At 38.7% G+C, this 27348-nt stretch overlaps 1 protein-coding gene across 1 annotated transcript; it reads left to right on the forward strand.

Moving 5' to 3' along the window:
- The first annotated feature begins 3614 nt into the window (after positions 1–3614).
- On the forward strand, positions 3615–27348 carry brinp3a.2 (bone morphogenetic protein/retinoic acid inducible neural-specific 3a, tandem duplicate 2). Its single transcript, XM_079460590.1, has 7 exons — positions 3615–3917; positions 14967–15157; positions 17214–17404; positions 21878–21983; positions 22360–22596; positions 23305–23527; positions 24709–27348. The coding sequence occupies exons 1-7, from the start codon at positions 3718–3720 to the stop codon at positions 25823–25825; spliced, it is 2265 nt and encodes a 754-aa protein (XP_079316716.1). The 5' UTR covers positions 3615–3717; the 3' UTR covers positions 25826–27348.

Here is a 27348-nt window from a genome sequence, read left to right on the forward strand (position 1 = left end):
CACTGAGCAAAATGGCACACTGTTAGATTTTATTTGTTTTGTTGATAAGCCAGGAATTTGTATAAACTGTTCCTCTCTTATTACTAGGCAGGGTCTGTATTTGGTAGTTTTAAAATCGTTCGTCCCTCTAGGGTATTACACAGGACCTTGCCATAGTCACCATTTACATGACAAATTACAATGTGAGCGTTTGCATAGCTATTGGAAGCCCTGCAGGTTATGATACAAATACAACTGCAACATCTAGTTTAAATGAAAAATTGTGTGTCATGTAGCGAGGCCAAGATGATCGTGCAAAACCGTGCATAATATTTTCTGCACAAAGGCCTTACAAAACACACTCTTTATGAGATCTCTGTAGGGGTATATCTTTACTCAAACGCACCTCTGAATAATTATTTCCTCCTAGTTTTTCAGAAAACTAGCTCTTTTGAATTGATATTTTTCTTATCCCGACTTCTTTCATTTCTTAATTTTCCTAATTTTCAGGATGTTTACACGCTCCTCTCTGTCAGTTATGCTTTTTTCACCCATATGTATATTCTGTATGCATGTTTATATTATATTTTCTAAACCTTCACACCTTTCAAACCTTCTAAACCCTTATAGTGTATATTGTATAGGTGCATTTCCTAAAACAGTTATTAAGCTGCTTCGCAGAAAAGGGACTTGCTCAACATAAAGTTTTGTAGACATTAACAGAATTGTCCATGATGGTATTCATATTTCAAGACTCCTTTCTGTTCAGTTATTTGTAAGTGACACCATTCGTGCCCTTTCTTCCATGACTTGCTATAAACAATACATTTCTACAAAGTACATTGGTTCCTGTTTCAGTGTGGATTTGTTGAACAGCAATTGATGGAGTCATTGTGCTTTTATGAGCACAGATATTGTGATGCCCTTGTAAACAGGGAATGACACATACCTGATATCATTTCTGCAGATAATAACCAAAATCCTGTTATTGCTATAAAGATTGCACAACAGGTCACGATTCAGTCTACTATTAACTCGAGCTTTTAAGTTATATATGAGCGAGCTGTAGTTGCAGAGATTGCAACCCTGTTCTCTTTGCCATTCGGCTTGGGGGGTATAATGTACAGACATAACTGCATGTTGCTCACTGCAATTATGTTGCTTTGTATAAAGAACGAAACTACTAGTGTGAACATGAACAGAGCTTTGCTCTGCCCTTGTTATTTACATTACACGCTTTAATTGTCACATTTTTACGTTGTCAAAAAGAGCTACCGCCACAAAAAAAGAATAGAGAGTGATAAAACTAGATATGTTTTCAACAATGCTCTGCTCTTTGGAAGAGTGTAAACAGTGATTTTGCACAAAAGCAAAGTGCTTGTTACTCTGGGCAACAAATAGCAAGTCAAAAGAATTGTTGTTGAAAATGTAGAGATTGCGGTTTTGAAAGCCCCCTTTTTGCGGTGCACTGTGGCTCTAAAGAGCAATGCATTGTAGGATCCCTACTGAGTGGTTACTGTGTTCCAATGAGACCTCCTCATCAATATGCATGCAGAAGTACAGATGTCTGCGTTGAAGAATTAGATGCCATGCCGAACAGCTTTGCCTTTACATCTGCTGTAATCACTGTAGAAAGCATCGGCGGCCGGGTTGGAGTTGCACTCGCGCCCTTATGGATGTGCCTATCAGCATTGTAGATCCTTTACACATTCTGCACAAGAAAGCCCACCTATAGGAGTAAAGACTGCGTGTGGACATACTATCATGGTTGACTTGACTTTATGATTTGAGCTTTACGTTTAATTAGCTCAAAACAGCTTACAGTGCATTCAGTTCATTTTATATTTGTGTGACCTTGGAATTTTTGCTCCATGGCGTACTAGTTAAGCTTCAAGGACACTGTAGCTAAAATATGCCTAATGATGGATATTGATATTCTGCGCTGAATAAATTAGATGGTAGAAGAATATAACAGGGCCCCTTTAAAATCTCTCAATATTTAGACATTCTACTACAGTGTTTTATGCACAGTATTTATGCATATAATTAAATGCATGCGCATTGCATGCTTTTGAAACATTATATATTAATATATCACGGTTAGTGTGTATTTTAATCCATCTTTTCACTATTCCACATAAGTATGATGGTTTGGAAATGTCACCCACACATATGGTTTGCTCACAGAAGAGGAAAATGATTGACAGCACATGGTGGAAAAATGGGAAATAATAACAGGGTTAGAACAAGGGGTGGGGACTCCAGCAGTGGCGGAGAAGTAACTGCTGAAAGAGATGTTGAAAATGCTCTCATTCAGTCTCATGGCATCTGTTTACCACAGGACTGAAATATAGTGCTTACGTTTAAACCGTATCGGTGTTGTCACCTCTTAATGCACTGGAAATGCTTTTGGCCTAGAGGTATAGCGCACCCAAAAATGACAAATCCTGTGAAATCATTTTGCTTTCAATGAACACACAAAAAAAGATGTGCAAGCTGATGTTTTCCACACATTGAAAGCGAATGGTTACAAGGAAACTCCGAAAATATTCAGAAGTATACCATGAAATATAATTTACGTAGCCCATAAGAATGCAGTATTCCAATTTCATATGATAGCTCTGTGTGAAGAACAGACTGAAACTGAGGTCCTTGTTTACTGAAGATATTCCCATCTGCCGTGGCCTCAAATCTCATCGTGCACATTCACATTATGAGAACCAATGACATTTAGCAACTTTGACAAACTTGGTGTGATGTTCCGTCACACAACATTTGAACGTATGTATACGTTAATGAGATTTGATGGCTGTGGTGGAGAGGATTATCAGAAAATAAAGATTTATTTATTTTTCTCACATATGGTTTCAGAAGACATGAAACGTGTTGTTTTAACTTCCTTTTATGTGATTTTATGGTGTATTTCGCCTTTTTGGAGCTTCACAGCCCCTGGTCACAGTCGCAAACCTCACGCCCACAGAATGTTGGCTGAATGTCTCACGCATAAGGCATATAATATTAGAAACACTTCTAGAGGTTTGGAGGTTATCATTGGATACATTTCACTGGATTTTCCGGAAGACCTACAACGATGCTCTTAAAAATAAAGCTGAACAAAACAAACTGTTGTTGCATAAATGGTCAGAATTTGCTCCTTTTTTATATATTAGCATGATTTCTGGGACCATAACTTAGTTTCATAATACAAAATAATTGTACGGAGGCTGGTAAAACACAGGAGGTTACTATTTTTTCACTTTTTTTGTGTTCATTTGGTTATACTTTGTTCCTCTAAAGTACTAAAACACTCATTACCATTCAGAGAACATTTTATGCGAATACATTATCCTTCTCACTTACAGACAATTAGTACATTATTCCCATAATGAATCATCTTACTTTTCTTTCTTCTCGATGTTGACAAGATCTCTTTGGTGTCCTAAGTAGTTTTCATGGCCTCAAGGAAACAGAATCTCCAACTAATTGTCTCTCAATGTACGTCTCTGTGTGTGCAATTTAAAATTATGAGAACGGTTCCTTTGTGGTTCATTTGTCTATGTAAAAGTGAAGGTGATGGTATGTTTACTACTGTATGGATGTCCTTGTGTTAATCTGACTGGCACTTGTGTGTTTAGGGGAGCGTTTGTGGGGCTGAAGCCATGCTGATCTTCAGTGCTGAGGGGTGGAGTGTGGTCTTGTACCAGAGCCTGTTCTATTGAAGCGTCGTGCCACTCCCTCATGGCTCTATGGGAGCTGCTCCTGCTGACTTTCAGCCTCCACTGCTGGCGGACAGGCTATACCAGTATAGCTGAAGAAGGTCCGGCAGGCCCCCTGGACTGGCTTCTCTCTGACAAAGGCCCATTTCACCACTCGCAGGAGTACAGTGAATTTGTGGAGAGGAACCGTCAAGGTTTTTCTACGAGATACAAGATCTACAGGTGAGTGCTGACTGAAAAGGGACATTTTGAGCTTTATGCATTCATTTTATTGGGTCGGTTTCACTCAAACATAATCTGGGTTTTGATTTGTTAAACCACCATAAAACAATGAAATTATAATCTGTGTAGGGGAAATCATGTTGAACATCCAAAACAGTTTAGTGATGAAAACTGACCTTCTGAAAGGAGATTAGGACATTTAATGAAACTTTGTTATGATTTAAACAGTGGGTCTCAACGTGAACACACACAATATATATGGCAAATACTTATTTGTGTAACCTCCCCATCATCTGGTCATTTTGCACGTCATAAATGATTTTCAAGTTTTTTTGGCAATGCTCTGGTATATTCATTCTACGTTTCCTTTCACGCATAATCATGCTATATGTGTCAATGTGAATCTCTTGCAATGCATAAGACACTAATGTGTAACTTTTTACTGTGATACATATTGATATATGCCATGCAGAAATAAATGGTAATGCTTTTTCAGAACACTGCAAATATTGTACTCAAATTCTGACACTTAAAACAGTGTACTCTTGTAACATTTTTCCCAGTTGCTTTGGTATGTGATACATGTCATCCTTAAAGTCCCAGTGAAACACCTTTTGTGGACGTAATTTGAACCCAAAAAAATTGCAGGGAACGCAAGACATACAAAGTGGCCTCGCCCCCTTTTAAAATAACCAATAGCGTTTCTTTTACGGCTCAGTCAGCCCCACAAAGCTGCATTTTACAGCGTGATAGCCACAGTGGTGTAAAAGTCTATTGAAAAGAATAGTAAGAACAGTGATACCAGTGATGTGTCATTTTCATTGGTGAGTGACATTAAGCAGAGCCCTTGATATGTGAACTCTGGAGAGGGCAGCACGGTTGTATTTCATAATGTGGCCGTTTAAAATACACTCGCCCAATTCAGCAGCAAAAAACAATGTATCTTTATCTGGAACAACTTTTTAATTTGTGAAGTGCCCTTCAAAAGGAGCAAAAACACTGTTTGAAATTCGTCTAAGGTGTATTCACTATTCATACATGTGACATGTCATATTTAACTCTGTAAGACCTCTCCCAAGCTTCAAATGCGGCTTTTGTTTTAATCAGTTGTGTTGCTCATTTCGTTACCTTCGTATTTAAAGAGTTTTGTTTACGCGCTCCTTTGTTTTCATATCGAAGTAGGAGGTTTGCGGCTTAGACACCAGTCGATTATTTTTCAGAAATGGCTTAATTCATCAGGTTAACACAGTATAACATGTTTTCATATGCCAGAGACAGCGCGATCAGATAAAATGTTTAAGTCATTCAATTTTATGTAAACAAACGCATATATAAGCACAATGGCGATATATTGCATCACCAAAATATGCAAATGTGTATGTGTGCAGGCAGGTGCAGTTGTGTTTCTTTACAGCACAACATCACCATCCACTGGCATGGAATGCATAATACAGCGTTTTTATTTGATTTCCCAAATCTGTGTAAATGCAGATCGTGTTTGCTAGCGCTGTCGTGTGTACGTGAAACCTTTCACAAATGCAATGGAAAAACTTTTTAAACATACTCTTATTTGGCCTGTGTTTCTCTCATGCAGGACTGCCAATAGTAAGTATGGGTTCTGTCAGGAACACTGTGGTCAAATATTTGAACAATAACAATATTTAAGGTTGGCGGAATGAAACTGTTCTGGGCAAACTCTACGCCTGTCCATGCAGCCTTGGATGTCCCCCCACCTGGGGAACTAGAAAAGTTCATGATCCGTAACAGAATTAAATTAAATAGATATGGAGGAGATGGGGATGTAGGTGGGTTTTTAGTGCAGCATGATTAACCAACTGATAAGGAGCAGAGAATGTCACCTCTTTACATGTTGTAGACTGGCAAGATCCGCCTCTAACTCATCTGTACTTATCCTACTCGATCTGTCTGCCGCCTTTGACCACGACATCCTCTTGTCGACCCTCAAGGCTATGGGTGTCTCTTGAATGGTCCTACAATGGTTCAGGTCTTACCTCTCAGCTAGGTCATTTGGAGTATTTGGTGAGGTCTCTGAGTCCCAACACCGATATACAGGGGTGCCTCAGGACTCAGTGCTTGGACCGTTGCTCTTTTTTGTATACATGACATCCCTAGGCTCTGTCATCCAGAAACATGGCTTTTCCTATCACTGCTACGTGGATGATACACAACTCCACCTGTTATTTCAGCCTGAAGATCCGACTGTTTCTGCTGAACCTTGCAAAAACAAAAATGTAAGCTTCTGCACAAGTTCGACAAGGAAGACTCCTTACGTCACTAATTAAATCTAGCCTATCAACCCTCAGCACGGAGTATAAAAGGTTCGCACTTACCCTCTCTGTTTTTCACAGAAACTAACGCCAGAGTCATCACAACTTCTAAATTCAACTGGGCTCATCAACCATCACATCTTCCAGAACGTCCAGAAACCTGGGAGTGGTGATCGATGATCAGTTTAACTTCACGGATCAGGTTGCCGGCACCACTCTGTCCTGTAGATTAATCGTTTACAATATCGGATGAAAACACATCTCTGTCGTCAGCACCTGGCTGATCAGTTCCGATTTCTATCTCTTTTCTGCTCTTTCAAAAAAAAAATTAGTTTTTAGGTCTGTATAATGTGGCAGGATATATGAGACCAGTTTTTGTGCACTTATGCTTTTTGTTGTCTTTATGGTGTTCCAATTGCTTTAATTTTTTACCTCATTTGTAAGTCGCTTTCGATAAAGGCATCTGCTAAATGACTAAATGTAAATAGGACGTTGTCTACTATGTGTTGTATGACTATTGGTTAACGTTGATTAGCTGCATGTGATAGACTCACGTGACCTGCCAGAACTGACGCTATGCAATATACTGCTAAATTTGAAAATAGTCTGTAAACTGGCATGCATATGAAAGCAGCACCTTTTCAATTAGTATTTTGAAATAACACTTTGATTTAATCAGGGAGTGGTTGTAATCTTTCTCGAACACAGCCTTGCTTCTGACAGCATCCTCTCAAGGGAACGGGTGATAATGCAAAGTAATAGGATTTAAGAAACCGCTAATCAGCTGGCCACATGATAAGACTATTAATCTTGCAGAGGGTGCATTGAGCCCCTTATGCACAAGGTTTAACCAACACGTGTCAATATTTTGACGAAGGGGCAACCAGAGGAGGCAGCACAAATGAGAAGATGTCAACTGTGGCTTCTGATAACAGATGAATATGATAACTGTCCCTGCTTAGGAGGAAAGAAGTGATGACAAATCACTATTTAAATTGAAAAGCTAAAAAGTTTGCTTACCTTCCTAAATTAAACCAGATTACAAGGCAATTCATATGATCTTTTAAGATGTTAGTTTTGCAGAGTTTGCTTGAACAAATGCAAAGTTTATGGAGATTTTTCATCTAGTTTCAACAAAATATTTATAGCGTTGGTAAGGCATTATATGATTTTTAAACTTGAGGGATACAATGATCATTTGTTATACTGTTACATTTACACTATTAATTCCAGTTCTCGCTCCCCCATCCCAAAATCTTTAAGATGCCTACCTATAGAACACCTGAATTGGGGGGGATTGCGAGGACATGAATTGAGTATAATCTGATCAGTCTGTGCGGTGCTGCATGAAGTCAAACAAACCTAATGCTGCAGATGTCTCCCTAATTAACACTAACAAAATGGTTGGTTGAGGTGTTTTTATAGGGAGAGATCTAAGGAATTCTGGAATAAACAAAGACATAGGATGTATTGTTCGATCCAGATCACTTGTTTAAACTGGTTTACACGTTTCTATGTTTGCTGGTCCTAGCTAGATCAACTGGGTCAAAAGAGATTACCCATTATACTGTGTACCCTTGCTTGTATGTTATGTTAATTGATCATTTATTTTTTATACTATATTCTATTCTAAATTATGCTATATTATAGCAATATATACAGGTAATGAATATCAAATGAATATTAAAATCATGCAACTTAAAAAGTTTAGAGGGATTCAATTATTTGACAAAATTCAAGAATTTTGAATGGATATTTACCCATTAATTTTTACACAATTCTTCACTATAGCTCTATTCTGACAGGAGTATAAATGGTGTTTGAGTTACATATTCATCTCTTTACAACCTTTCATTTTATTTGCCGATTTGGACAGGACTAACATCTCTGTGGGAGTGTCAGTTTTTTACGTCAGAACACAGGTCACATGCTCGATTACATAGTAATAAAAAAAGATAGAGTTACTTTAAACTTTACACAACCTTTTTCAACTGCTAAAAAGCATCAGTCGATACATTTAAAAACTAAATTTTTTAAAACTCACAATAACATTTTTTAACATTATTACAAACATGAATCTGAATCCTGGTCAAACACTTCATTTCACTTCACAAACTCATTTAATTTAAATAAAATCACAGATGTCTTATAAAAGGCTTATTCCACCATAACACTGGCAACAATTGTCATCTGAAAGCAAATACTGTCACTCATAAGCATTACCTATCAATGATGGACTCTAATCTTGAACGTTTTGCAAATGTTTCACATAAATATTTTTCCCCTTCAGTCGGTCTCTCGAGGTTGTGAGACACTGACTGGGGTTTGATCTTGAGAACCTATCATCTCCGAGATAATTAAAAAACAACGCCAATGGGCTTGGCGAATGGCACGCGCACGCCAGTCTCCGCCCCGTACATACGGGTATAAAAGGAAGATGGCGGCGGTCATTCACTTATCCTTTGTTCTTCGGAACCTGTCTAACACATGATGTTCGACTTCTGTCGTCTTCGAGAGACCTTTTCCTGCTGGATCTATGACGCAGTGCAGCGGATTTCTCCTTCTGGTGCGGATTTCCCCTGGGCGTTTCGGCAGAGGAGCTGCAGACCTTAAAGAGCGAATTTCTCACGGCTGTTTTCACAGCCTCCGCTGTTTCCTTGGTTGTGACAGACTCATCCCTGGGTCAGACGGTCATGAGACTTGCGTCACATGCTTGGCAAGCATGCTGAGGCAGGTTTCGTTGATTCGGCATGTTCTGAGAACATGACGATCTAGGTGTTGCGGTCACGGCTGGCAATTTTCGGGTGAATGTTGTCGCCACCCCGTTGCTTCCCACGCGACTTTGACTGCCGCTTCGGCGAAGTCGACCGCGTTTGCGAGCAGCGGGGGTGATTTGGGGATGTCTATGGATGTTGCTCCGTCAGCTTCGGCTCGTGGTGCCATCTTTTTCCGGTGGTGCATGAGGAGCTTACTTGTCTTGGACTGCACCCTTCGGGGTTGTGTCCAGTACGGGCATTACGTCTCTACCTGGACCGCACAAGGAGCCTTAGGGGCTCCGAGCAGCTCTTTGTCTGTTATGGCGGACAGCACACGGGGAGGGCTGTCTCCAAACAGAGATTGGCACACTGGATTGTCGAGGTCATCTCTGTGGCGTACCAATCCCGAGTTCGCCCCTGCCCACTGGCAGTGAGAGCCCACTCCATGTAAAGTATGGTCTCCTTTTGGGCACTGGAACATGGCACCTCTCTGGCAGACATTTGTAGTGCTGCGGGTTGGGCTACGCCCAGTACCTTCGCAAGGTTACAACCTCCGTGTAGAACCGGTTGCAGCCCGTGTTCTGAACGCTGCCAGCGTTTAGGACAGGCTCCTGGTTTGGGCGTACGCCTGCGAAAGTGCCTTCTCCCCTTCTCGGGTGAGTCTAGCGCCCTATTTTAGCCTCCCTACTTTCCCCCCGCTCAGGGCGAAGTAAAGGCATTAGATCCATCACTAAGCATTGGCATTCTGGTAGCAGTCTGTTAGAACCAAGTCCAGTATTGGTTGAGTCATCCCTACTCAGGTGGACCCCTATACTAGGACTAATGCCCCATACGTAGTGACTCCCCTCTGGATCGTCCCGTATGTTGAGTTCCTCACTCCCGATTTCCCTGTTGGTGAATCTGTGACCTCCCCGCCGGTGGCTATCCCACCTGGATTTGTCCCCCTACTCGGGCTGACACCTTTTTTCGCATGTCGTTCTCCCCACCGGTGAGACCATGTTAGTTTCTCCACATGTAACCTCCCCTCTGGTAGGATGTGGTCTCCGCAACACACTCTTCAAGAGAATTCTCTCCATTCGCCATTCGCCAAGCCCATTGTTTTTTAATTATCTCGGAGATGATAGGTTCTCAAGATCAAACCCCAGTCAGTCTCTCACAATCAGGGAACGGAGGTTACACTCGTAACCGGGACGTTTTCTTTATAGAACAACAAAAACTCCTAAGACATATACATAACAAAAATCAGTCCGAAATTCTACACAAAAATTACTGTAATATGTTTTAAATGGTCAGTTTGTTAACATATTACATTATATTGATATTGTACTGTAACATTTAGTTCAGTTGAGGGACACTCATCTGCTATTTCGTCTGAAATGTTCTACAGTTACTTCAACAGCAGATTTGGTCATGCCCTTAGACCCTTAGTCTTTCTCAAAGAGAAATCAACGTTTTTTGACAAAATTTATAATTTTCAACCTTACAGTAACACCCTTCTCATTGATTATCATTCTTGGTCGTGGTCTGTGCCATTTTTGTTTTTCCCATCAACCTCTTCTTTGATTCATTTTTCCAAAATATTTTATAAGAAATCGTCCTCTTTTTAAAAATAAAAGACATGGTAAGGAGAGTAAAAAAGAACACTTGGGTGGGCATTCAGTTGAAATTGCAATGAGCTGTTTGAAACAATTATGGTTTCATTATCTGCAAAGATTTTCTAGATGTCAAAATGATCACTTGCAATTTTGAAAGCAACGTGTTAACATTCTGTTTTGCCGTTGGTGAAGTATAATTGACAAAAGTGTTAATGGATTTTGGAAGATGTGGTTATTGAATGTGATGTTTTGTTTTTGTGTCAAATCACCAAAAATGATCCACAGTTTGGTCCGAATAGACTTCTGAGTGAAGAGATTTGAAAATGTAACTTCGGTTCGACTGATGCATATTAGCAATTGAAAAAAACTATTAAAACATTTCAATTTAATTATTTTATTAATAAAAAAGTAATTTATTAAATGATTGACTAAAACTATTTTAAAAGAAACCATTTTGAAGTTACCAGCTATTGCATGTAATCCATGTTTCTGTGCTGTTTGTACAAGTTGTACCAATCTGCAAATCTTAAAGCCCCAGGGAAATCAATATGGAAGATTTTTTCCTTTTATTAAAAATAGGTTAGCCTTAAGGATGTCAATAAACTGATACGGTCCAACATACTGACAAAATTCACATTTAGAAGATATAAGCATTCAAAAACTGACAAGTGCGCTAAAAATAAATCTATAAAATAGATCTATAGAAAGCTATGACATCACGCTTGAAACTGGGCAAATAAAATGAAAAAACTATTAATCGTATCGTTTCAATATAATTTTTTCCAAAAGTTGTGAATCTATTTTTTTCTATCATATTTCCACAAGCACCCAACATTTAATAACGTGAATTTTATTGCTACTACTATCCACTTTTCTTCTTACAACGGGTGATGTTACAACAGGGAGCATATTGTTCATTCATTGCTTAATTAACATGGCGAATGCGTGTGTGTTGTCGAATTTAATATCACCTTCACATAAAAGGCAGCGGTTCATATGATTGCAGCCCCTCTTTACTGCAAATTCTATTTATTATATCCTCTTATTTTTCAGTCACCAAGGGGTCAGAATACTTTTTTAAGGGCCTAACTATATGCTTATATTGTTTTCACAACAGTAGATCAACAGTATTTCACAAGCTACGAATTTAATCGTTTAAGGATTTTGTCTTGCGTTAGAGATGTGTGAATAGAAAATGCATAATGGAGGAGGATAACAGAAATACAGCTTAGTGTCGCTATCTATAAAAAGTATTTTTGACATCCTTAGATCAGATTGCTTCTCTGAATAAAGTTGAATTCCTTTTATATTGTATGTTGTACCAAATTCAGCAGCCTGGAGCTTTTTACACAGTCTCTTATTTTTCAGTTGTTTTCCTTGAAGATAACAAACAATGTACGCGTACAGACCTAGTGAGATTAAAAGTGGCAATATTATTTTCTGGATAGCTTTCCCCCCCTACAAGTGCAGCTTTGTTGCGTTGCTCAATTTAAATAACCCTCAATGACAGGTGGAAGATGAATTACCAGAAATGGTTCTTACAGTGGTGTGTAACAGTCGTCTGGGTAATGAAAGTGCACCATATCATCCCTCTTTCAATTTTCCACTTTCTTCTTGATTGAATATGAAAGAACTTTAATGAGTTCTTTGTTGGAAATAGCTCTTTTTATTTGGGAGATTTCACTGAGAAGAATATTGACCCGAATATTTAGAAAATGCCATGTCATAACATTCAAACACTGTATCCAATATACCACCTGCTTTAGCGAGCCACTGCCACAGGATAGATTTGAAAATGCATGTAAGAGGTCACATCATAAAATAGCATTTCTTTTTATGACGACAGCTGGCCTTATTTAAAGGTTTTCCTTTTTTTGTCCTCATCCTTTCCTGTAGCTCAGTGGTTTGAGCATGTTGCTAGCAACGCCAAGGTCATGGGTCCGATCCCAGGGGATTGCACATACTTAGAAACAAATGCATAGTATAATACAATGTAAGTTGCTTTGGATAAAAGCGTCTGCCAAATGCATAATTGTAAATGTAATCCTTTCGTATTATATTTGACTCGTCTTTTTAATGGACAGGGACAAAGAATTGTGACATAAGGCTAGGCTACTTAATTGTTCCGAAACAAAAGCCGAGAAAAAAAAGCTGTTTTACAGAATGAAGCCGGTTACAATGTACTGGACACAGAAACGGAAGTCAATTTTATTGCGAGTAGTGCTGTTGCTAAGATGGATGATGACCGCTATACTAATGAGCATTTCATTTAGCACAAGCCCTATTGCTTGCTTCTGAGGGAAGCTTTATACTGCTCTCACTATTGTTAGGGTTGCAGCCACAAAATCTTACCCCGACAAGAAAAGCCCAGCTTATCATGCTCGGCGGTGACTTGGAAACAGAATGACAGGAAGGATTTTGTGTCTTTACCTTTGTGTTGCGAGCACCTTTGAACTCTTGAAGGCTAACTCATCACAGCTTCCAAAGATGTGTCTGTCTATTCGAGGAGGTGACTTATCTCGGTGCCATGTGAAAATTGAGATAGACCTTCCAAATTCAGGCTAGCACCTCAATTGCTGGTACAGTACATGCCAAAACTATTCTCCGTGTTTTACAGCAGCCAAGGGCAAAGTTTATGAAATTACTGAAAATTATATTCTGACAAAAATTCTGTAACAGCTTTTGACAGAATTTTAATAATAAAGCTTTTGCCTTTTATGAATCACAAAACAGCAGATGGATTTAAGGGCATGTGGTGGAATGAATCAATCAAACATCTGGGTCGGGGGGGCCTCTGTCATTACTCCTGATTTAATGTGATAGATACCCTCTCAGAAGGCCACCCCAACTCCATCCATCACCTGTGCATGAGGTTACTCACTATTTCTCAGCTGGCTGAAGAGAAGCTCTTAGAGAAAAGAAGCGCACTGATTGTAGGGTGTTTTAAGATGTATCGAGCGTAAATGTGTTCAAGATTGTGCCATTGTTTTTGTAGAGGCACGTGTCTATTTTAATTTATGCATTATTGCTGAAGGCAGAGCTTAAAAAAAGGAAAGAAATGCAAAGAAATATAGAGAGAGCACAAAACAATGACGGAAGGCAAAATAGCTTGAATACTTAATTGCCTGAAACCGTGTGAATTAAATGTGTTGTTTTGTATGCATTTTAAGTTGCCACTAGTGAGAAAAAGAGAAGATCTTTCGTCCTGACCTGTCCTCTAAGCAAAAACAAAATAGTTTCTCTCAGGGCAAATTAAAAACAAGTTTTTTAATTACTTCATCAGCTACACATTTGGAAATGAATGGAACAAATTTGTTTGGTATTTTGCCCTAAGGGAGATCCATTGCTCTACTGGCTCGTGCTAACGTTAAATGTCCCCGTGCCTAGTTCCAGTTTATAAACCCACATTCCATTTATCACACAACAATTTATGTCCACTTCAAAGGGTGACCCAGTGCTTACAGCTGATATATGTCTTTGCATAAACGTCTTGCTACAAGATCCACAGCTTCGAATTAATCAAAGTTTCTGATCGGTTTGGAATCAGTCGGCTCAAACGAAACTATTCAAAGAGCTCATTTAACAAATGAACCACACAAGTCCATTTGTTATCTGTGCACAGAACAGACTGAAATGTTGCACGCTGTTTTTTTTAACTTCACTGCTTTTTTATTTATGCTGTGTACTTTGATTTAGTTCCAAAACCTTTTTATTATGGACTTCATGGATTCGATCAAATGAGTGGTTAAAGCCCATTATGGCAGATTAGTAGTAAAAGCGAAAGAAGAATAGAATCATAATGATAATTAAGAAGACAAATGGAGGAAAATAATTTGCATCAGTGAAAAAATATTATATTTTTATATCATAAACTTGTATCTAGTGGATACAGAAGCATCTAATTATTATTTCTTCTTGTGTGTCAGAGTTAAACTGAACATCTAATCGCATCACCTGATGCAAACCCACTATTCGAGCAGCAAAAATGACACAAATGCACAAGTCACAAAAGCCTGTGGCATTGTTTGTCTGCCTTTTGACTGGAAGCGTTTCACAGTTCTGCGAAGGTATTTGTTTCATTTAACTTTTTCTTCTCCACTTTTATGAAAGGTATTGGTTGTCACCACAGGGCACACGTATATGAGTCTTTATGTCAAGGCAGTTTTTCGTCATGAAGTGTTTATTGAACACAGCACCTGTCAGCTGCACATTCAGAGACATCACCCCACGCATCACATTCATCCCCCGAATGCAACATGCTCTCAGTACCTGAGGCTGAAGATGCAGCTTGGCAGGAGTGGCGGTTGCCCCGCAGGCCTCCTTCTATCATCTCCATAGCAGTTGAGAGATGTTAATGAAAACAGATCATTAGGGACATGCCTGTTTACTGTTTCTGTTTTGCTCATGCAGGGAATTTGGCCGCTGGAAAGTGAACAACTTGGCTGTCGAGCGACGAGATTTCCTGAGCTCCCCCTTGCCTCTCACCCCAGAGTTTATACGGAACATTCGACTCCTGGGACGAAGGCCCACCATTCAGCTAATTACTGACAACCTGATCAGGAAATATGGGACCCATTTTCTGCTGTCAGCTACACTGGGAGGTAGAAATCCATCTGTGACACTTGCTCATGATGGTTTAGCACAAACCCAAAAAATGCAAACCCAGCGGAGATTACTTGAATGCTCAAACTCTGTGCTTTTTAAAGCCCAAATACTCACTGAAGAGCTCAGTTGTTTAGTTTATGTATATCTTTGTCTTACATTTAAAAAGTTCTAAGGATGGGAACAAAATTTAAACACATAGATAGCATAACTAAAACAATTTGATCTGGATTTTGTCAAATATGAGCATTATACATTATATTGAGATAACTTCTGAAACTCTATAAGGGGCTGGTTTCCCGGAGAGGCCAGGACTTCGTTAAATTAGGATATTTAAGTTGTTTTCAAAAACATATTTTACAAATAAAAATATAAGGCTACTGTGTGCATCTTGAGACAAAACAATCACACTGAAGTTGGTTTCGATCAAGACACCTATAACATTTCTGTTAGTCTGGGACTAGCCTTAAACCCTGTCCAGGAAATCGCCCCTAAAACACGGGGTGTGAGAATATATCTGAGAAATCCTTTTTTTCTCCATTTAAACCCTTGCTGTCTATGATAAATACCATGAAATAAGATTTATTATTCATTTTGTGATTTATTTCTGTAAACTATTTCTATACTATTTTTAACAAGTAGATAAAGTTCATGCATGTTTAAATTTCAATTCCTTCATGCCAGGAAAATTACTTGCTAAAGTGTGAGATGCTTTGTATGATTGAAACAGAGAAGCAGATAACAATGCCAGGTTATACCAGTATGACTTTTTAATGGTTTGGAGCTGGTCTACATTGTAGTTTATCCACCAGCATCTAAAAGACAGCAATGCTGGTCGCTTCAGCAGGATAGCTGAATTTAATTCTTTAAATTCAAGAATGCTTGTGGAAGACAAGCAATCTTGTGTAAGGTGACAGCATAAAACTGGAGATGCAAGTCCTGGCTTCGGAACAGTGATCTGCCTGGAATATAAACTCATTGGCAGAGAAAGGAACAGAACACATGGACATGAATCATAACAATTTAAAAGCGCATAGTTTTAATGACAGGGCTAGAGTAAACTGTAGACAATGTACTTAGCTAGATTGTACAGATAAGAAAAACACACAAAATGGAAACAAAACCTTTGAATTGGGGTTTTCAATATTCAGTCATTTTGGGGTAAAATAAGATCACATTGATACACATTTCATATCACAATAAAAAAACACAAAATTCTAAAGAGTAAGTTGAAATGACTTGTTAAAAAAAGGTGCTTAAAAGGTTCCTCACAGCAATGCCACAGAAGAACTGTTTCTTTCTTGCAATCTTTGTGGAACAGAAAAGTTCTTTGTATATTAAAGGTTCTTTATGGAACCATTTAGATGAAAAAGATTCTTCTCTGGCATTGTGCAGCACCTTTATTTTTAAAAGTGAAATTTGATGTAAATAAATACTTGTGGAAGGAAAAAACCTAAAAACATACGATCGAAAGCCGCCTTAAATGTTTAAATTAAATCAAAGTGGCTTTACAAGTCACTTTAATTTAAATTAGATTTCCTTGAAATTCGTAAACCATGCAACTAAGTTTTTTAAGTCAGTTAAATTTGGATTAAATTAATTTGACTTGTAAAGACAATTTAATTTAACTTAAAAAATTAAGATTGCTTTTAAACTAAAGTTTTTAGGTTGAAATTGCACATTTTTACAATTTACTGATCACATAGATCAAACAAAAACAAAAACGATAACAAAAGATCTCTTGTGTAGTGTGCTAAACCAGTCAGAAAAGACCCCACATAAAACTTTACAGAGATGTAATTTCACTTAGGATCAGAACTATAAAAAAATGTATTTGCACAAATTAGTTATTGCGTCTGTTCAGGGCCATAAGTAGGTTATTACACTTATAAGCATCTTCTACTTCTTGTTTTATATGACGCTTTTGATAACTGCTCATTGGGAACTTAAAAGTTTGTTGTGTGTGGGTTTGCTATAACCATTACTCGATTAATGTCATTTCTTACTGTTAAGCATTACTGTGTTGATAAGCGTAGCATCTTTCTCGTGTTACAGGAGAGGAGGCTTTGACTATATTTGTGGACAAGAGAAAGTTGAGTAAGAAAGTAGAGGCGAACGACTACACCAGTAATAGCACCACTGTGACTCTGGAGGCCCTTCACCAGCTGGCTGCCTCCTACTTCATAGACAGAGAGAGCACTCTGAGAAAACTACACCACATCCAGATTGCCTCCACTGCCATCAAGGTATATCATCAAATCCATTAAAACATTATAAAATGAGTGAAAATGTGATAAAAGGTTAAATGTGAAGAAGGAATTCAGTACATATGTTAAAAATAAAGCACGGCATGTACAGGCAAGCGGACGTATATATAAGTAAAGTTTCACAGTGTTTCCCAGGAGTGTACATTATAACAAAAATAGTTACAGTACATGGCGCAGGCATAAAACGTTAAGATAGTCATATTAAAAGACCCATTCAGCACATACATGACCAATAATAATGATATAGAAAAAATACCGAACATGAAGATACAAGGTTTAATCCAATAGCGACGAGATCTGCTTTGTAACAAAATTATACAAAATACTTTTTTCCATTGGAAATAATATTTGGGCTATAAGTGCAACCAGCTCAGGGTAATATATTAGTCAAATGTTGGCTACTTGTGGAAACAGTAATCAAATGGCAAGACTGGCAAGTGTGACACATCAAACGTATAAAGCATCATATTATAGGGAAACATATTTTAAGTGACATCATGTAAGTAAATAATACTGGATGCACCTACACACTAGAGCTAATGCTGCCACAGAGAACCCTGTGAATCTATTGATTTCAACATGAACAGTGCATTGCAAGAACGTTAAGGAGAAATACAACCGTTAGCGAAGGTCATGCTCAGTAATACGTACGATTTTCGGTTTGATTTATACATTTGTTCACCAAGGCAAGCGAGCCAGTTCCAATAAAATACCCCGTCAGAACTTTCTGTCTTGTAAGGACTGAATTTAAAATAAGCACTTCAATTCAATACAGTTCAATTGTGGAAAAACAGCTACTTTAGCAAATGACAAAATAAATGTCTGTTTATTTAAAACACTTGGTATTTCCTGTGTTATTTTGCTGTTGGTAAATAAATGGTATACATCTTGGAAGAACAGTGTAAGTATGAGCCTATTTCACAATTTCATTGTGAATGGAACAGTCAATATTTGCCCACGCACATGCTATATAGCAAATCCATTCCCCATTCTTAATTTGAAAAATAATTTATTTCTGTTCATGTATTCTACAGTTTCCGTGCTTGTCAGTCTGATCTTTAGTATTAGTGGTCTTTTTGACCAGTGGGTGTTTGTTCACTAGCTACTGAAAACTATTGATTTAATCACCCTCAACAAAACTGGAAATCATTCAAAAATCCATTTGTTTTAAAAGATATGTGTCGGTTTCATGTATTCGCATTATCAGCATTTGCATTTGAAGAATTGTTTAACGTTCAAATTCATTATTTTGTCATTAAATGCAATGGATCAGGAACGTTTCGCAGTAGAGACAAACAGATGTTAAGGAAAGTGCTGTGATAGTTTTTGTGGCTTTTTAGTGTTTTGGGAGAAAACAGAATGGGTATTCTACTCTAGGGGGTCTTTAGCCTTGTTAAGACCCTATTATACAGAAAAATGCTAGCGTTTCACATATGCTACAACCAGCCCTAGTTGGTCACCAAACTCAATGTTTCAAAAAGATTGACAATTGTTTCCGAATCCAACACATGAGCAATCCTATTTTATTGTATATCACAATAAGTGTTCCATGCGATGTACTATTTGTCTTTGCACTTACGCCTACGCCAGCTAATAAAATGACCCATCATGATCAGACAAAGCCATCTGAATACCCCACAGAGGTATTTATTCCAGGACGGCAATGCTCAGTATGGTGCATATATTCCATGCAACGCTTTGATTTTTCCTACCTATCCCCTTATATACAACTGTACTCTCCATCAGGACACCACTGCTGCAGTGCTTAGTCGTATTTATTACAGTTGGTAGGGTAGATATCCGGTATCAATGCTGTGCTTATCTATTGCTTTGAGAATAGCAAAAGAGTTCCTCACTGACGGAAGCAGCCTGCAAGGCAGGACGACGCAGCTCCAACAGCGCAACAGAATGAATCGCAGAAGCAGCAGGGGCCCCGACGCATGCATCATTTCCACAGGGTGTTGACCCGTGCCTGCATTTCACGGGACAGACTCGGGCGAACGTTCCACTGTATAAATTCCAGATTAAATCCATGGTAGTAGGGAACAATGTTTCTAGCTCCCCCTACTGGGCACCGTGGAGGGTAAATGTATCTTTTTATATTAATGTGCTGTTGTGCTGGGAGTTTGAGAGAAAATTGAGAAAAGGGCGCTTTATCCAGTATTTGTGGATCTGCTCAGGTTGTTTTTGTAATGTGTGAAACCTCAGGCCGTTCTGTAATCATTTTGCTCCTGATTTTACCATTTTCAGCTCTGAGCCAACCCAGCATTCACATTCCGAATGTTCAGACACACAGAGTAAAAATTGTAACCGCAGGATGACAACCGCAACTCTTTGCTAGCTAAACTTTGAAAAGAATCAAGTGTGGGGCGTTTACCTTTATACGGTTCATTGTGAATACGAAAATTGTTTGTCTAGGGATGCTTTCAAAGGGAAATCTCGCTTGTGACTTTGAATGCCATGCAGAAGTATCAATGCATGTCTGTCATGTTGTCAGGGTTCAGGTTTGACTTACCGGTCACTTCTGTGCACACTTAGCTGTTTCCAATCACGTTCTCTTCATTTCGCGCACCTGGTCTTGATTTTCTCATGACCTCTCTTTGCTTTATATACTCCTTCAACTGTCCCCTCCGTTGTCAGTGTGTTGTTTCCTTTATTGGACATCAATCGGTCGTGCCTTGTCTTGTCTTGTCACGTCACTAATCTTGTTTTTCCCAGCTCGTTCTGGTGGTTGTTTTTCAGGAGTTGCCGTTCTACAGTTGTCTTCCCGGTTCTCCGATTCTTCGCTCCGACTAAGAGTTTGCCATCTGTCTCCAGTTTATGTTCGCACCTCGCCTGACCTCGCCTGCTTGACTATGCTCTCTCTTCTCCCTTTACGGACACTGTATGCGCCTCGACCGACCCACGCCTGCCCGACTACGATTCCTGCCTTCTCCCGCATTACTCCGGCTGTACTGCCGCGTAACTTTGTTTGCCTTTTTGTTTCATTCAATAAACTGAAACTGAATAAATCTTCCATCTGTTTGTGATACATGTAGCATTTGTATATCAGTAAATTGGAAACAAATGTATTTTCGACTAATATTTTCTCCAAAATACAGTAACTGTCCCAAATGGGTTCCGCCTATGCAGTGTGAGAATGAACAGCAGACTGTTGATATCTCACATTAAGCCAGAATCACACAGGTCCAGGTGGCCTATAATCTGCCATTACAGGGTATTTTGTGACGGGCAAATTATTTGCTTTGAATAACAGCTGTTGTCTGTAAAGGGAATCTAACATCACTCTTGTTCATCAATCGGTTCCTTTTTACCGTATGGCACATCATATGGCACATTAAATAATAATGAGATATATCACATGATTGCCTCAGCTATATGGTCTTTATTAAATAAATTGCAAAAGCTTGGTGTTTTATCACAGTTCACGCTTTCAAGTTTTTTTTAGTGCAGTCTGCTGTGTTTTGTATAGTGATCGATTGCAACATAAACTTTAAAGGTCAAGATGATATGAAAACGATTCTCGCTGTAAACTAACACATGCATGCCTCGAATATATGGGCTTTAGGGCACTACGCTATCAGCATTGGACTCCTGAGTGGGTTTGTGATGGAGTGGCAGAAGACAACCTTGTCTCGCCTTATCTAGCTGCCAGTCTGGCTGAGATCTCGTGTGACAGGCCAAATCGAAAGAAATCGCTGAATTGATGAAGGTTCACTGGCACCATGAAAGAGAAAAGTGTGAATCAATTATGCGTGCTTCTCCGTGTCATGAGGAGAGAGGTACTGGTGGAATGCAAGAGAAAATTCAGTGTGATCTTATATTGCAAATGCGGATTATAGCAGGGCTAGCTTGCAGTAAAGGTCAATTGAGTTGCTTGAGTCAATACGGCTACGCAGAGTCTAGCCATCATTAAGTAACAAACCCTCCACTAAGGTTAGATGTTTTGCGATGTAGAGAGCAACAGACTGCTATTCTCCTCTTGTGTGTGAAAGAATCTCAAAATAAAGAGGCCAATCGATTAAATACATTTCGTAATAGAGAAGACGAATGCATTGTGTGGCTGTCTGCCTGGCTTCTCTTTCTGCTCTGTGATTCAATGACAAAGAACTCTAGTTCATTATCAATTGGACTAATGCTGTTGAATTATCCCCACGTCTGGGGGCGACTTATTCGCCAAGCACCGGAAGTCGTAATAATGCATCTGTTCCCAGCCAGACTGGTTATATTATATTTAAAGGGTTTTAAAAGCAAGGCTCAGAAGGAGCTTGTATTGTATGTTGAGCCTCAGGCTCGGACCTTCTGTCAAGTCAAATCTGTTTACATTGTTATATTCTAGGATTATATAGACAAGCTTGAAATTCATGAAACGAAATAAAAACAAGCCATCTTCACATATTTGGAATCTTATGATGAAATTGCTAATTCTGGGCTCTGAATTTTGTTTCCCAGGTAACTGAAACCAGGACTGGCCCCCTTGGATGCAGTAACTATGACAACCTTGATTCTGTCAGTTCTGTGCTGGTTCAGAGTCCTGAGAACAAAGTCTACCTTCAAGGTATAAGATGTTGCTCCAATATAATGTGGCAAGTTTTGATACTATAATGAATATGAATTTATTTATTTTTAGTTTTGCTTCAATGTACAATAAACTCACTTTGGTTGAAAGGTTCTTTGGATGTTAAAGGTTCTTTATGGAACCATTTAGATAAAAAAGGTTCTTCTATGGCATCGTGAAGCACATTTATTGTTTTAATTCATTGCTTAATATACAATTCTTGAAAGGTGCTGCAAATGTTATCATAAGAACCTATATAGTATATAGTATAGTATAAAGAAACTCTTTCCTTCTTTTTGCTGAAAAGTTCTTCAGATGTAACAGGTTCTTTATGTAACCATTCAGTATTATACTTTTCTTTCCTCTGAAACTGTAGGGTTACAGGTCATTTTGCCAGATTATCTCAGAGACACTTTCGTCGAAGCAGCTCTCAGTTATATCGCCTGCAATGGAGAGGGAACTTTTGTCTGCAGAGAAAACGACTGCTGGTGTAAATGTGACCCTAAATTTCCAGAGTGCAACTGTCCCTACACGGATATTCAGGCCATGGAGGAAAGCCTTTCACGAATCTCAGAATCATGGGCCCTTATTAACAAAGAATTTGAGGAATCAGGTAAGAAAAACTCCATTAAGAGTTAAATCTGATAAACAGCCATTTCTATCATGTAATGTAATTTATTAGGCAGACTGCATGTATATCAACAGCTTTCAATGAATCCTCACATTTGTCACACAACATCATTCAGAGATAGAGTTGGACTAGACAAAAAATATATCCTGCTAACATATTGCTTCACAATATGTTGAGCAGGATTAATCACCCATAAAATGGTTTATTGCCTGTCTTACATCTTTCATCAGGCATATGAATAAGAGCACTTAGTATAATGTTTAGGTTGTGTATTACTGCCTCTCGAGGTCAGCCCACAGCGACCATTAAGGCTCCAGCTAAATTAAAATGCGTGTCTTTTTTTCTCTTCTACGCTGTCATCTTTTTTCCTCCTAAAATATCTCCGAGCGCAATTACTTTCGAAGTTTATGTTATTAAAGTTATCAAAAAGTGCCAGTTTGTGCCAGACATGCATACTTTCTCATGTGTCGTAAATGTGACGTCCTGTGAGGGATATCAAAGGCGCACCATGTTTTGCACCATCAGCTTGAATAAAACACTCAAAGCGCATCCTTGAACGTCCTACCGAAACTGTTTCGTATTGTCAAGCAGCATGATGAAAGAAGACATACTCAGGCATTTACCTCCAAGTTCTGTCGAATCACATGACGACACTTCTGTATTTGAAAGAACTGACTTTTTCTCCAACAGAGGAGTTCAAAAAATTTCTGATGAGGCTGCCTCAGAATTTCTTTCTCAATTCCTCAATGATCCAGCATTTGTGGTCGCTGGATGGCGTGTTTCAGCGTCGCTACGAGCAGCTGGAAGGCAGCATGAGGAGTCTCTACAGGAGAGCGCAGCGAGTGGTGTACAAGCTTTTTAGCCTGAGCAAAAGGTGCCAGAGGCAGCCCCACATCAACTTACCACGTGAAAGGTGTGCGGAACGTTCTCATTATCTCCTCATTGTTGTTGTGATAAACACACCGATATTTAATTTGGAAATGGAATAATGCCCCCAATTACTGTACCCAGAGAGGGGACTCTGTGTGCTGTGTTTATCATCATTATTGCTTGTGGTCAGGAGTCAGACGTTTCAGATTCCATAGGCTTTGTGGTTAGTAGTAATAGGGAGCGCTTGAAAGGCCTGTGTACTTCCTGTTTGTAAGACTTCAGTCACAAATGAGCAGTAAGCAATTGATTTGTACTTCCCAGACTTGCTCTGCAGACAGCTATGCCGGAAAAAAATCTCTGGGGGATTATGGTGTAATTTTAAGCCACAATCAATAAAACCAGAGTTGGTTTAGAGCACAGCCTGTTTAATTTTTGTACAATATGTGTATCAGACGGTTCCTTTGGCATTGGTTTGTTACTGTACTTTTTTATGAGATGGTTTGGGAAAATAAAACATTAAAAGATGAAAACAAATTGCTTTAAAAGAGTTCAGCTTTTTTTAGTACAGTACGTGGGTGCAAACTCTAGAAATCCAATAGCCTCTGTGAAATTGTGAATGTAAAACAAATTAAATTTTACTGTAATAACTGAAATCGATCCCTACGCTTGTTCATAGAATACATTAACGTATAGAGGCCAATATATAGAGGTAAAAGAGCTAAACATTGCACATTTCTTTGTAAAACAAAAAGTTTTCCTTATTGATATGGGTTTCACTGTACAGTGAATGCTAGGCGAAAGTTCTGTTAAATTTTAAAGGTTTATACATTACTGTACATGCTGTAGATACATTAAATGGCTGCTTTTAACCCGGTGCCTGTGTGTGGGTGTTTGCACTATTTTTTTAGGAAAACAGCTTATAAATAAAACTAAATGATGTTTTTATAAGTTTTCTGTAATGGTTAGGTTTAGAGGTCGGGTTAGGGTCAGTGGATAGAATATGCAGTTTTTACAGTATAAAACCATTATGTCTATGTAAAGTCCCATAAAACTTGGAAACCCAACATTTGGGTGTGTATGTGTAAAAAAAATCTATTTGTTAGTTGCTAGTTTTAATCTTTTCATCTTCTGCTGTGCTGGCTGCAGAGACATGACAATATTATCCTTCTGGGTTACTGTTTTGGCAGGGTAACTGATTTTTATCTTATCTTTCCGAAAATATAGGCCACAGTCATACTGGCTAAACAATTTCCAGTCGTTACTCTACTGCTCTGAAAACAACCACCTGGGCTCCTTCTCTGAAGAGCTGCACGCCTGCATTTGCGCATATGACCACAGTTCCTGCCAGGTACCCATACCGTGCTCTGTGGGAGAAGGTGGCGCCTGTGCCGCTTGCGCTACAGACAACCACACTCGCTGTGGAAGCTGCAACGCTGGCTATATGTTAAGCCAGGGATCCTGTCGGCCAATGGTGGCGGATTCCACAGAAAACTACCTGGGCTTTGAGACTGATCTTCAGGATCTGGAGCTACGTTACCTTCTGCAAAGAGCTGATCGACGCTTGGAGGTACACGCAATCTTTATAAGCAATGACATGCGTCTGAATAGCTGGTTCGACCCTTCGTGGAGAAAGAGGATGCTGCTTACCCTAAAAAGTAACAAATACAAATCCAACCTAGTCCACATGCTCTTAGGCATCTCCCTTCAAATCTGCCTTACCAAAAACAGCACGCTAGAACCATCCCTAACACTCTTCATAAACCCCTTCGGAGGAAGCCACTCAGAGAGCTGGTTAATTCCAGTGAACGAGAACAGTTTTCCAGACTGGAAATCTGCCAAGCTGGACCTTCCGCTGGAGTGCTTTAACTGGACTTTGACTTTGGGCAACAAGTGGAAGACGTTCTTCGAGACCATTCACATTTATCTAAGGAGCCGCATCAAAGCTCCAGGTGTCGAGGTTAATGAGAGCATTTATTTGGAGCCTTTGGAAATAACCGACCCTACTAAGAATCTGGGGTACATGAAGATCAACAGCATTCAAGTGTTTGGTTACAGCATGCATTTTGACCCGGAAGCTATACGGGACTTGATCCTTCAGCTGGACTACCCGTACACACAGGGCTCGCAGGACTCAGCCCTGCTGCAGCTGTTGGAGATCAGAGACCGAGTGAACAGACTCTCTCCACCAGGCCAGCAGCCTCTGGATCTGTTTTCGTGCCTGCTACGCCACCGGCTCAAGCTGACAGGCAACGAGGTGGTGCGTATTCACGCCTCGCTACAGGCATTCAGCGCACGCCTCCCCAATTCTCTGGATTACGAGACCACTAAACTCTGCAGCTAACAGCTACGGTATCACAGCTGACTAATAGCAATAGAACATTTGTAAAAATGCAAAGCAGACTGTTAATGTGTCAAAGCTGAAATGCTTTTGAAAGAAATTAAATATTCACTAAAGTATTTTGTGAATTTAGACTCGCTAGTAGATCATTGCAATCAAAAGAAAAACTCATTTTAGTTGTATAATACAACACAGAGATCAAAGAGAAGGGGTTTTAAATATATATGATGTGTTTGTTTGTAATTTTTATATGTTTATTCTGCTTCAGTGACAGTGCGCTTTCTTCTAAAAGAATACAGTGATGTCAGTCAATTTTGTAGATAAATTGTTATTATAACATCATGGTTGTAATTGAGTAATGGTTGCTTTATTTATCAGCCTATTTTTATTGCTAATTGGCAGTTTGTTTTATTGGAAAATGAAAGACATTTTATATTTGCAATTGAGTGCACTTAATAATAAATTAAGTACAGTGAATATGATGTAAGACTTTGATAAAATAGTAATGAAACAGATTTAGTAACATAATTGTGTTACAGCTTGTTCGGTTCATGTTCTCCCTCTTAGTTCAAATTTTATTGGAGGGAGAGTGTTGAATGTCTTGAATTTTGAAAGTTACTGGTTTTGTTTTGTGTATAATTTATAGACATGGTCTCTTGTTTATACAGCGTAAAACTTTTATTTCCATTTAATGCTCTGCAGATTTAACATATAGCCTCTGTTTTTAAGGGATGGTGTCGTCTATTTTTTAACCAGAGTGGAACAATATCACTAGGCTTGTAATTTGCCCACATATTATTTTACAGATTTTTTAAAGCTAAACACATAAGGGAAGGTTATGCACATATCCACCCATTTAGTTTTGTTATGCTCTATTGTGGTTTAACAATGCAATGGGTTGAAGATCTGTGAATGCAATACTACATAAAGTAATCAGAACAGAGCTATATCCATCGGCAGCAGTAAAAATGCAATGTATTTGACTGTTTTATCCTTATCCAGTTTGTTTACCTTTATGTTTATTTCATTTCTCTAAATTGTTTTTAAGTGTTTTAAATATTTAATAATATCTTTATTAATTGGTTCGTTTCAGCACACTATGTAACTTCTGCATCAGCACTTCTATCAGTTTCTCTAAACCATAAAATATACAGTATCTAATAACAAATCAGCCTTATATTGAAATATAAGAGTGATGCCAAACTGGGAAAGAGATTCTTGAATACAGTGTGCCTTTGTGAGTATTCAGTATACATTTTTTGTGCACCTCGGTATATATTACACAATTTTTTCATCTTCACACTTGTCAGAAATTTAAATGAATGTTTTTTTTTCAGTTCGGTTATTTCTCACCTTTTCTTGCATTACATTCATTTAGACAGTGTGAATGCTAATTAGCTGCTGTTAACATGCCACTTGATGACAGATTACATTTACACAAAAACAAAAGTGTAAATTGCCTCTTCATTATCTGTGTTCACACTTTTTATCTAGAATTAGCACAATAAATAAATTGAGCCTTATCT

The sequence above is a fragment of the Barbatula barbatula genome (assembly GCF_947034865.1).
Source record: "Barbatula barbatula genome assembly, chromosome: 7".
Taxonomy (NCBI): domain Eukaryota; kingdom Metazoa; phylum Chordata; class Actinopteri; order Cypriniformes; family Nemacheilidae; genus Barbatula; species Barbatula barbatula.

Coding starts and splice junctions, on each gene's coding strand:
- brinp3a.2 (XM_079460590.1), top strand. CDS start 3,718: ATGGCTCTATGGGAGCTGCTCCTGCTGACTTTCAGCCTCCACTGCTGG. Junction 22,597..23,304: donor CAAAGAATTTGAGGAATCAG/GTAAGAAAAACT, acceptor TTTCTCCAACAG/AGGAGTTCAAAAAATTTCTG. Junction 23,528..24,708: donor ATCAACTTACCACGTGAAAG/GTGTGCGGAACG, acceptor CCGAAAATATAG/GCCACAGTCATACTGGCTAA.